The 12,371-nt window shown below is 40.5% G+C and overlaps 1 protein-coding gene across 1 annotated transcript; it reads right to left on the reverse strand.

Annotated features, from left to right (window-relative positions):
• Positions 1-533: 533 nt before the first annotated feature.
• On the reverse strand, positions 534-10,857 carry LOC149839067 (ARM repeat superfamily protein). Its single transcript, XM_090002251.1, has 15 exons — positions 10,322-10,857; positions 9,670-9,843; positions 9,249-9,373; positions 9,030-9,165; positions 8,629-8,778; positions 8,474-8,527; positions 6,771-6,866; positions 6,635-6,694; positions 6,419-6,493; positions 6,287-6,340; positions 5,043-5,144; positions 4,373-4,954; positions 1,663-1,794; positions 1,481-1,588; positions 534-1,107 (listed from the first exon to the last, which is right to left on the reverse strand). Exons 1-15 carry the CDS (start codon positions 10,733-10,735, stop codon positions 958-960), a joined length of 2,412 nt encoding a protein of 803 aa, XP_089858377.1. The 5' UTR covers positions 10,736-10,857; the 3' UTR covers positions 534-957.
• Between the last annotated feature and the right edge of the window lie 1,514 nt (positions 10,858-12,371).

The following is a 12,371-nucleotide window of genomic DNA, read 5'->3' on the forward strand; positions in this document are numbered from 1 at the left end:
GTATAAACACTCTTTGTGGGCCACAAACGCCCACATCCGTATGTTATTGCTGGGTTAAAGAGAGATGGGGGTTAATTAAGAAACGTATTAGTCATTGTTGTTTAAAAGCAAAATGGTGATTAGTCAAGACGACAAGGGCTCGGCTCATCTGGTAGAGGTGACTTGTGAATGTCAAGTTGATGAAACTTCTTCACGAGTTCAAAACCCATGGCGGTGGGCAATGGGGACGTCAAGGGTTTTACCAACCGGAAGCCAGCCACGGTGCTGTCGGTGATGAGAGGGTTTTCCCCTTCGATTATCCAAAAGAAAAAAAAAGGTGCTCACCTATGCCAACAACTGTGTTACACATGAACGCCAGTATTTGGTGGAGTTGATCATCAACCATCACAGATCGGGTTTGCATCACCTTGTTCACAAACATATTTGCAACAGAACCTGTAACTTAGGCAACTATTTTAGAATCTCCACTCATCATATAGAACCAAAGCATCAAAAGAACAAGCACATTCTAACCTTAGATATGAACAAAAAAATGATGAAGTCAAGCTCAAAGAATAACATTAAAGCAAAAACTAATACCGATACACTTAAAAAACTCCATAACTTGATCACCAATGGAGAAAACTACGTCATAATTTAAAATTGCCCACTGCTTCTCGGACTAAGGGATGAAAATATCAACCAGATGCACTGTCGACAAAAACTCAAAACTTTTTATGGCTGGTCTTTAATAAAATAAAAACAAAACTGTTGGGCGTTTGAAACAAAAAAGGTGTAGTAGCTCGAGATCCATCCCAAGCTCTACCAGATACTTGTTTGCTGCGAATGTATAACCTGCACTCTTTCTGCAGCTAGGATCATAGCTCTTTTCTGCTCCTGCTGCTTTGAGGCTTTCAAACTGAATCTGATTGTGCAAAAAGTTTGATGCCCTTGATAAACCGAAGGCTGAGGTCAATATCACTTCCAAGCTTTCCTCCCTCTGAACTGCTTGCCAGATTGCCTATGCTGCTTCTTCTTCGCTTCCCTTGAACGTGCAACCTTGGCTCTCTTTGCTGCTAGGGGCATTGCCTTCTTGTGCTCCTTCTGCCTGTTGCTTAATCCTCCAGTCTGCAAATGATAACAGAAAGGATGGGTGAAATTGAATGAAAACAAATTGCAGCGATGAGCATGAAAGCGTAAAAAGTCTTAAGATATATGACTCTTTTAGTCGGATATATGAAAATCCCCTTAGATCACAAAGACATCTGCAAACATATATTGAAAGACCACCAAATCGGGTGTTTAAAGAAGTACAATAGTACACGATTTAGGCCAGGAAAAAAAATGATGGAAAATCATTAATGCTCTATATGTGTGAGCTTTGAGATTACTGCTTTGCCAAGAAAATAGTGAGCTCCTACATTTTACCAGATATAGATCACATCCTAGACATGTTTATAGAGCATTGATCATATCAAATTAACAAAGTTCATAGAAGGACCTTTTTCTGTTTCACAGCAGTCCGTGCTTGGTACTTCCCTCTCTCCTCTCTTCCTGCTTTCACTGCTGCCAGCCTCTCCTCTTTAGTCAGTCTTCTTTTAATGTTCACCTGTAAATGTATTGTTAATTTGTCAAAGCTACACTAAATGCCTGAAATGCCACATCTACGCACAAAAACATTACCTCAAGTTTGGCAGGGTCAACACGTCTCTCACGAAGGTGTTCAGCATCGGGGATCTTTGTTACTATTCTCAGGTCTGATCGACCTCTTGATAAACCATGTGCTGCCAATGCTGACTTTGCTTCCTTTTCTGCCTGCATTACAAAGTTATCACAGATAATACAGCCAAAACATACAATTCAGTAGATCTAAAATGTAAGTTCATATGACTTGCATATACAGAAATTATTACACGAGCAGAAAAATAAATGAATATTTAACTGCCTAGATACAGAACTAAGCTTCAAAAAATTGAGATAGATGTACACGAAATCCATAATTCAATGCAGCATAAGACATGAGGCACAGTAGGTGAAAAAATCAAGTAGGTAGTGAAATTTGAAGGCGTTTGGTTGTCCCAAATCCTTACATTACAGGCTAATATGGAAACAACTAACAAGAAGCCTCTTGAATCCTTACCAACATATGCTATCTGTCAAAATATTCATCAAGAATACACAATCACATGATTCTATGCAGCAAAAAGAGTAACCACATAGTTATTGAAAATGCAAAAATGCAAAAAAACAAAATAAATGGAACTTTACCAAAGAAAACTGGGATGTATTTCAGCCAAAACATTTTAATGCAAAAAATTGTAGAGTGAGCTTGCTAATGTTGCTACAAGCTGTGAATATTGTCATCATCATGCCATCTTACATCTACAGAAGTCAACCTTTTATCCGTCCTATTCACACATTTCCATCTCATGCTAAACCATAGGTCACCTTGCAGACAACTTTAATTGCCTCCTTCCATGTCTCCATTGTTCTCCATCCACTTACTCCCTCTACCCCTCATATCATATCACTTGTTCATACTGGTGATCTTTCAATTGTTTATTAGACACATAAATTAGGGTTTCAGTGGTAGTGCTGTAACTTTCTGTTGTTTTCTTGCTATAGTGTTCTGCATTTGATGCGATTTATATGTTGCATAGTTGTGAATATGAGCTTTGTATTTTATTATTAATTATGATTAGGGTTGTGATATAAGTAAAGTATTGAGTGAATCACCCTTCACACAGATGTCATTAGGAGCCAAGGGTTCTCTCTTGAATGTAGATCTTATCTTTTTTTCCTTCAGTACAATAAACTTCTAATTTTTTCTTTTTATCTGAGTTTACTGCTTTAAACTTATTATAAATACAGTAGTACAACATTCTGAACTATTGTTCCCAGATACTCTAAAGTAAACATCCACCTGACATATACATAAATGTGTATGCATGTATTATGCTTTGTGTATATTTTTGCATGTGTGTGTATGCATGAACTCTTACATTGGTGCAAGATGCACATTTACTGAACCGTATTCCCTGGACATATAGAGCGGGGCCTTAATATGGACAACACTGGCAGAATTTCTTTAGCAACAAAGCAGCATGATTGATGTAAAGAAAAGAGTTCAGCTAGACATTATACAAGGACACAAATTACCCCCTGCAGTAAAACATCATGCATAGTACTGTTAACTAGGGGTGGCAATCGTGTCGGGTTGGCGGGTCAGCATACCTCAACCCGAACCTGACCCGTTTATTAAACGGGTCGGCTGTGGCAAACACGAGCCCAGCCCGTTTAATAAACGGGTAACCCGACACGACCCGCCAACCCATTTAATAAATAGGTTGGGTCGGGTAAACGGGTTCTCAGGTTCGCGGGTCAAGTTGGCGGGTCGGCAGACGGGTTGGCGGGTCGACCCACCCGCCTAACCCGTTTATTAAACGGGTCAGCCGGGTTGGCGGGTTGGCATACCCCTAACACGAACCCGACCCGTTTAATAAACGGGTTAGGCGGGTCGACCCGTTTATTAAACGGGTTGTTTTTTTCCAAACCCGAACCCGCCTGCAGGTCGGGTTGGCGGGTCGTGTCAGGTTTTGCCACCCCTACTGTTAACTGGTATATCCATAACAGTACCCATGAAAATACTCTGTATTCATAATATCACCTGTATAAATACAAAACCTGGCTGCTAAATTCAAGCAATGCAATAGACCTCACATGCATTTGTACTTGCAATTCTAATACCTCTAACAAACTATGACTCCATCAATCTGATCAAGACCATCACATTAGGTTGGGATCTTCAACCAGAGAGCTGAGGTCTTTACAGTTCAAAAGATACTATCCGACCCACACAAGTCTTTGGGCACTTAGAGACCCCATGGCTCTGGTGACAACAATTTTGTACATTCATCATCTTCCATAGGGCTGATTGGTGGAAAAAAAAGAGAATATAGAACCAGCTAAGGTAGCACAAACAAACAAATAATGACTCCGATGCTGGGTAGCATTTAGCAGCCTCTGAGTCTGACACTCCTAAACTAGTTTATAACCAAAGGAGTTAAATCACTACACATTGTTTTATGCAACAAAAGTATAGCCAATCAAAGAGGGAAAAAGGCAGGCCCGACAATTGTTGACCTTGTTCTAGGCCCTGTTATGGTCCCCTCCAGAGTCTACTAGGCTACAACACCAAGAAGGCACAAATCAAGTGTTTGACATAGTAACAGAACTCATTCACAATACAAGTACTTAGGGTTCACAATTAGTTTAAGCCTTTGATGCATTCAGTAATTAATCTGTACTTTTAATTTAAAACAAAAAAACTAAATAATAACTGACAACAACACCAAAAGCATAAAAGAAAAAACCAGTCACCCAGAAAACACACCTTTAACTTCTTAATCAGCTGAAATTCTTCATTGGATAGAATGCCGTCAGAAGATACTGACATGGTATTTTCCATCTGCATGGATACCAATCTCTTCAAAGCACCAAGACTCGACTCAGTAGTATTCACTTGAGCATCTGGCTCAGGTAGCTTCCGCTTTTGTGATCTACATTCATCATCGTCAATGGCTTCACTGTGATTACCATTTTCTTTGTCTACTTCATCTTCTTCAACGGCATCACTATCATCATAATCATCATCATGGTTGTCATCTTCCTCCTCCGCCACCTCCTCATCTTCTTCCTCAGCTCCACTGACAGCCGCATCTTCCTCACTCTGAATGCAACCATCATCATCATCATCATCATCATCATCAGACTTTTTACTTCTTCCACTATCGCTAGTACAGTCATCTTCATCAACATCACTGCCATCACCAAGTTGTGATGTTTGTTGATACTCTATTAATAAATCAGCACCAGGCACATCACTAGCTACTTTCACTTCTCCAAATGCCTTTGGTCTAGTTTTGGGATCAGAAGGACGACCACGATCTTTCTTAGAAAGGAATGCAGGGCATATCTGATGACAAGAACATAGCTTGTACTTTAAGCACTACTCAAAAATAAATGCAACTAAATAATCAACAAACAGTGAGTAGTTGTCAGACCTGTCTGAATAAAGATATCAATGAACGAGCAGCTGATGAAACAGCTTTTTCATGAGAATTTTTGTAGAGGACAAGATCTTGGAGCAATTCTTCTGTCATCAACTGGTCCAAATAAAAAAAACAGATAAAGGACAAGATAAATTTGGTAATGATGCTTTAATAAATATTCATCTACATCATAACTCCACATCTGTTAAAGTTCTGATTCGTTTAAGCATTGAAGTTGACCGCATAAAACCAAAAGGAGACTAGACTGAGACCCAACACATATAGCAGGTGAGGTATATGCAATTTGTTATGCTTATCTTATTTTCAGATTTTATTTATTTAACTTATTTCTTTTGAAGGCCTTTAAAAAGGTCATAATCTGCTACTTTATTCTCAGAATTAGAAAGACAGCTTTATTTTTGTTTTTTGTTTTTATTATTTAAAGGGGGTAAAGGGGACTCCCTTAAAGAGTCGTTGGGACTCTCCCCAACAGCCACAAAAGTGACCGTTGGAGAGCTCCCCTTGGCCCTCTTTAGGTGCATAAATAGGGGACTCCTCCCCTTCTCTCCTTAAGGCTTTTTCAAGCATTTTATCAATAAATTCTTTATTATTTTAAAGTTATCTCTTCTCCTTTGTGTGTGTTTGGTGTTTGCCCTTTGTGGCACATTGTATCTTGTCCATTGGAGACATTTTGCTTATGTGATTGTGCCTTCTTGTAGTCACTTTGTGACATTGTTCTTGGCAGTTGTATTTCATTATATCCACCTTCCTTGTTAGGGGCAACCATGGTTTGTCACATGACATGGGATGACCATGGTTCGAAACCCACAGGGGGCGTCCCTTGCTGCAAGGTTGAAGTTAGGTGTATTCCCCAATGGGCAGGGGAACCTGAAGGATTTTACCAACCAGAGGCCTGCTAATGTGTGGTTGGTGATGGGCAGTTTTTCCCTTGGCATAGACAAAAGAAAAGGAAACAAAAAGGCTGATTCTATTTCATTTTCAACTTTAACATAGAAAGGATTATTAGAGTATTGGTAGCGATCAGCCTAGTCAGTCATCAGATGGCATGTGACAGAGAAATCATCATACATGTGCATTACTGGAAGAAACTAAGGCTCTGACACTCTTGACATTGATATACCTCAAACACATATCATACATATGTCTTCATTCCACTATATCACAAGAGCTTGTCATAAAGAATCTCTAAATCAACAAATGCTACTAAGGCAGAACATAATATGATATAAACATACCAGGGGAATTCGCAAACAAATTTCCTTCACAACATTCAGTCCAACAGCAATAGCCTGACATGACAACCATGCAGTAAATCAGGAAGCTTCTACAGCAAAAGAAATTGCAACAAAAAGGACAATACGCAATACCTCAGGTCGAGAACGGTCATGTATGAATTGATTTACTATTTGCCTGAAGAGTGACTCAACTGCATCAGGAGGTACCTAATAATATCAAGGCAAACAAGTCACAGAGCCCATAAATATCAAATTATAAATTCTCAAGCAAATAGAATATTCAGCATCTTTCTTTAAGACAGCAAGCCAGGATGGGTGGAAAAGAAACAAGACAACAGCAAATAATACCATATGGTGGCATGCCTGAACTGCAGCAGCAAGTAAACTGGTGACATCTTTCTGATGAGGCTGCAAACAGGTCGCTGGATAAGAATCTGAGAAGAAAATAGTTCATTTTTGTTTACACCTGAGTTTCAAAGCACACCTGAGCATATTTTTGAACATATGGATAGAAGTTCAATAGGACTAAGCAATGAAGTCCAATTGTTCGTGCAATCACTTTCAACATCATCATCCTAACCTGAGATATCAAGAAAAAACCCAGAATCATCACAAATAAAGATAAAAGCCAACATTAAACTTAAGGAGGAAAAGTTAGACATTATAAGTATAAGTAGTATACTTAAGATACAATCCTTTGAGCAAAAAATAGTGCTGTTTCAATCATTTCTATCATCAAAATAATTGACAAGTCATTGACAAGCTTACAATTGATGTCATTAACCATCAACATGCACCACCAGTTCAACTGCCTTGTTAATTCTGTTGATGTTCGACTGCTGTTGGTGCTTTTATAATTATTACCACCATTCACTCCAAAAGAACAAATTATCATAAACTTCACAGCTCTCTCACTCAGAAGTACGCCCCTGCTGGAATTCACATCCATGCCCCCTTGGCCAAGATAGTGTTACTCTGCCAATCTAGCTATCACATTTGCTCCACTTTCTTGGATTACTTCTCCATTATGATTACTGTTTATTCCCTTGGTGGAAAATGCACAGACGATCCTTTGACCCAGTTTACGTGTTCCTTATACTTAGCATTTTCTGTTTCATGTCCATTTCTATAAGTAGACAATGGCTTTATTATGTGGCTATTCACCCCAAGATCGCCAAACCAAGTCATCGAAACTGACAGAATTCCATCAAATGACTTCATTTTCAGTATACCTTTCTTGTTCACCAGTTCTAGATTATATCTCCGCCAAAATACCATTAGTTCAAGGCAACCTGTTATAGACACGGCTCGTAACCAGAGAAAGTCCTCAATTTCCTAAAAGCTGTCTCATATAGTATAATAGTACCAATTGCATAAGTCAAGAAGAAATGAAATACAATAAGTGATATTTATTAACTTACAGATGAAGAAACCACAATGGACAACATGCACAATAAATAAGAACGTTAGCTTTTTGCAACTTTCTACTGCAACAAATCTAAAATTATAGAAGTTTTCTTTGGTGCTTTATAACATTAAGATTTTCAGACAATGTTTCCCTTCATGAAAAAAATCATCATGACAGTACAATACTGTCAAAGAATATTACAAACTACGTGTCAAGGACAATGTTCCAAAACACAATCAGGTAGTGTTCTAGATGCAGATATATCTAGCACTCATGATACATCAATCCTCCATCTTCCTCCCCAGAATCATCAGGCAGTGCACTTACCCATCCCTCCCCATAACATAAGCCAATGCAGCTACATGATATTGTCCAGCACTCATCACAGCACTTACCAAACAGAAACTCTTATGACCAAGTATTACAATAAGTTTATCATACTATCACTCAAAGAATTAGAAATCACATTCACAAACTACACATCTCGCAAGTTCAAACAATTTATGCACAAAGTAGCTGACTTATAAACCAAAGGGTAACTACTATACATCTTTTATCTGATTATAAACAACAAAAATGGAATGGACAATAGATTCATAACACATCACAAATAGCACATGGGTAAAAATATGAAGCCAGAAACCACTCAAAAGATGGTACAAACTTCACATTTCACACAAGATCAACATTCACTGGCACATTTTCAGCCTTCAGAAACAAGCAAGAGAAGATGTAAAAAACAGAGAATACCAAAAAATGGGTGTGTTGTAAAAAGATACCTCAAATAGTTCATTGCAAGTTTGAAGACGAGAAAATAGTTTCTCCGCAAATCCCTGTGGGCAACTAGAAGCATCAGTGATAAATGTCAAACATATATCCTATCTAAAGAAAATCTTCGAGCACACAGCAATGACTGGACAGAAAATGATAAAACCTGAGCATCCCTCAACCGAGAAAGGGGAGAATAGGTATTGGGTCCTGCATTTTCTGATGAAATTTTCTGCTGTCTCTTTAAGCTGCGCATAACACGCTGCAATTTTGCCTTTTTTTTCTTCTTGCTAGTGGTTGTACCCTTATGGTGTGCCTAAATCCCAAGAAAGGAGATGTATAAGATCTAGCAATTTCTATAACCTCACAGACAATGAATTGAACATTTTAATATATGACGCAGCTATCTCCCATTTAATCAACTACTGGTTGATATACTGAGCAAAAACAAGCTAATGCATGAGAGGTGAACAGAAACAATTGCAAATTTTCCCTCAAAAAAAGAATTTCCAGCAAATCTCAAACAAAAGACAATAGTGCAAAAGAATGATCAACAAAAATAATCACCTTGTAGACAGACTCTTTACTAAGAACATTTACAGGTTTCTGAGCGGTGCTCTCCTCTTCACTGCTGGAGTCTTCACCATCGTAATCCTCCATCCGTTCATAACCAAGAAGGAAGGACAGAGCATCTCTCATAACCCTGTATTTGTTAACAAGTCATGCACCAGACAGCTTGGATCACATTTACAACAAATTATTTAGAGGCATTATCAAAGTTCATACCTGGACGAATGAAGAAAACATGCTTCACAAATTGCATTTGCAGTCTTGTCATCAAACCACACCTTCCGGCGATGAAGATCACAAAGTACACGAAGGGACCTTCTTGCTCTTGTCTCATCATCATCCTACAATTGGAGACCTTTTTAGACATGCCCAGATCCAAAAGCTCGATGCGTTGAAAAGGCAACAGAAGATGCGACAGTCTAGAGTATATACTTCCTAAGGATGCATGCTAGACTCAGGATTCAATATATCCACATCAAAGGAAAAACATATACAGAACCTTAACTTCAGCAAAATTCAATGAGTTCCTAACAAGCTGAACTGACAAACCAAGTTCCACAAATGGAAACAAGAGATTCAAACACAATGCCATTAGATGTGCAAGCCATAGTAAGAGCTAGTGGTTGACAACACTCACCTTCAGCATTCTAATGAGGATGTCTTGAGGGTTGAGCTTGCTATCCTTCCTGTGTCCCTGGTTCATCCTTCGGATGCTATGCACAACATGTGAGAAAGCAAGCTTACGCAGAGCACTATGCCGAAGTGTTTGAAGTTCCATAAAGACTGAAACTGTTTCTGCAATATCAACCATCTGATCCAGAAAGGGAAGAGTTAAAACAAAAGAAACCATAAAGCTCTAAAGAATGTTTGGACACGCACACGTCCACTCACACACACAACACACGGAGGAAGGGGCTTTCTGCATAAGTGGGTGCTAATAGGCCCTCTCACAGAGCACAGAGGTGCAGCCCAGGGTTTCCACAAATCAACAACCAACCAAACCCTAATTTGCTTACTGTAAGCCATAAATCGGATTTAAAAGAACTCCAGGACTACATAATAAGAGCACATAACACCATAATTCTTTACGTTTAGCATAAAATTTGGGCAGAACTCTTCAAACTACAAACAAGTGATTGATTGAATCAAGATCGAGCAAGCAAATCCTGGGCATGAAACGTGAGAATAACACTCCGAATCACTTTTTTTTTCCTTCTTGAACAAAACAAAAATCGTGTAAAATCCCCAAATAAAAAAAATAGAAGAGAAAAGGGAAACGAAGAACTCACCCCGCGATTGCCGAGAAGCATTAGGGCTTTGGCGATCTGGAGACGAAGATCGCTCGTGAGCGAGGCTGCGTTGATCCGGAGCAGCTCCACCAGTTCCCCGGGGAATCCGGCGAGGTGGTCCGAGTAGAAGGGCATGACGTGCGCGAGGAACATGAAGAGGTCGCCGAGCTCCTTGGCGACGGCCGGCTCGCTCCCGCCGGAGAGGCAGGTGAGGGCAGCGGTCTGCCGGAAGAGGTCGAGGGAGGAGTGGAAGCGGCCGTAGAGACGGCGGAGCTCCTCCACGTAGCCCTCCGGGTCGCGCTTCATCTCAGACTGGAGCGCCACCAGGCTGAGCTCGTCCGCTCGGCGGCGGAGGCCGGACGCCATCAGAGATTCCGGTGAGAATCCGCCGGGAAAGGACTCCGCCTTCACCATCGCTGTTCGCGCCCTATCGCCGCCGACAGAGTGGCTCTCGCGAGAGAGCGAGCGAGTCGACAGAACCAGGGCTTCGCTAACCGGATACTTAACCGGCGCTTGAGTCCAAGGAATTGCTAAACCGACTCGAGAAGTAAAATAATTTCTTAACTCTAACTATAAATAAGTTTAAAAAATAATTTTTTTCTCATATATTGCCACCTGGATACCCATAAAACGTATTCAAAAAATCGCCTTGAGATTTTCTCTTAAAACTCATGGCTACCACCACCTAGGGATGGCAGTGGACCGGGGCGGGGGTGGGGGACAAGGGCTCCACCCCGGCCCCGTTTTAAAATCTGAACCTTCAACTCCTCCTTCATCCCCGCACGGGGATGAATTTTAACCTCCACTCCCCCCGTTTCATGTCCTCCATCCCCGGTCCAAACGGGGGATGAGGCGGGGCGAGGCCCCATTTTCCCTCCGTCTATAGTCATTCCTTAAAGGATTAGGGACGGGATGGGGGGAAGAAGGGCGGGGATTGAGACTGGGAAAGTGTAAGTCCATCCCGGCACGGGGATAGATTTTAACCTTCATTCCCACCTCCATCCCCGTTTCATGCCCTTCATCCCTGGTCTAAACGGGGCGAGGCGGGACGGGGCCTTGTTGTCCCCCAGTCCACTGCCATCCCTATTACCATCGTTTGCTCGATAGCACAGCGTAAAATGCCTTGACCTATGAGTTCTCTATATAATTTACGACTACTAAATCGAATAGGGTCGCACACTTGCGTGGTAGTCATCGAGGCGGCCCAACCACCCCAGGCCCATTAACCCTTGGCCCATCGGATATATAGCTATTTTTAATGGATTCAGGTCCAAAAATTAGCCCATGAACCTAGGGATGGCAATGGATCAGGGAAAAATGGAGCCCTGCCTCATCTTGACCAGGGATGGAGGACATAAAACGGGAACGAAGGTGAGGATGAAGGTTAAAATCAAAACCCATGCAAGGATGGATGACAAATCTTGAGAGGGGCCAGGAGTGGAGACCTTGTCCCCTGCCCCTATTCTGGTCCACTGTCATCCCTACATGAATCGGCTCATTGGTCAATTGGTGCCAACCGGTCTTGCGGGTCGAGCTAGGTCAATCCCAAAACATATATAAATAGTACATTTACAATTGTGTTATCATTTTTCAGTAAAAAAAACAAAACAATTGTCTTGGCATTTGACCTCTCTCTAAATCATGGTTGTGGACTGCACTGATTTAATACCTCATAGATGTATTAAGCATTGTTCATTTGTTCCTGAATTAGGTTTTTCTTTATAAAAAACACAATTTTATGAGTCTCCAAAACCAGGTATAGTAGTGATTATTGATTTTTAAACACTTAAAAGACCTGTTTATGTGGAGATCTCATTGAGTCAGAATTTATCTGATATCTGACCCAATTCAATTCTGCTTGGTTGCATTTGGTAAGCCAAAACCATATCTAATTATAATTGGGTTGGATGGTGAGATGGTTTTGTTTTTCTTGCTATTGGTTCCAGCATAATTCCAAATTTATTTACAGGTAAAAAAGTGGATATGATATGAGATTTTCACCATCCAAATACGTTTGGTCAACAACTACATTCGATCCTAATCCGAGCTG

The sequence above is a fragment of the Nuphar pumila genome, chromosome 4, assembly GCF_984573655.1.
Source record: "Nuphar pumila chromosome 4, dmNupPumi1.hap1.1, whole genome shotgun sequence".
NCBI lineage: Eukaryota > Viridiplantae > Streptophyta > Magnoliopsida > Nymphaeales > Nymphaeaceae > Nuphar > Nuphar pumila.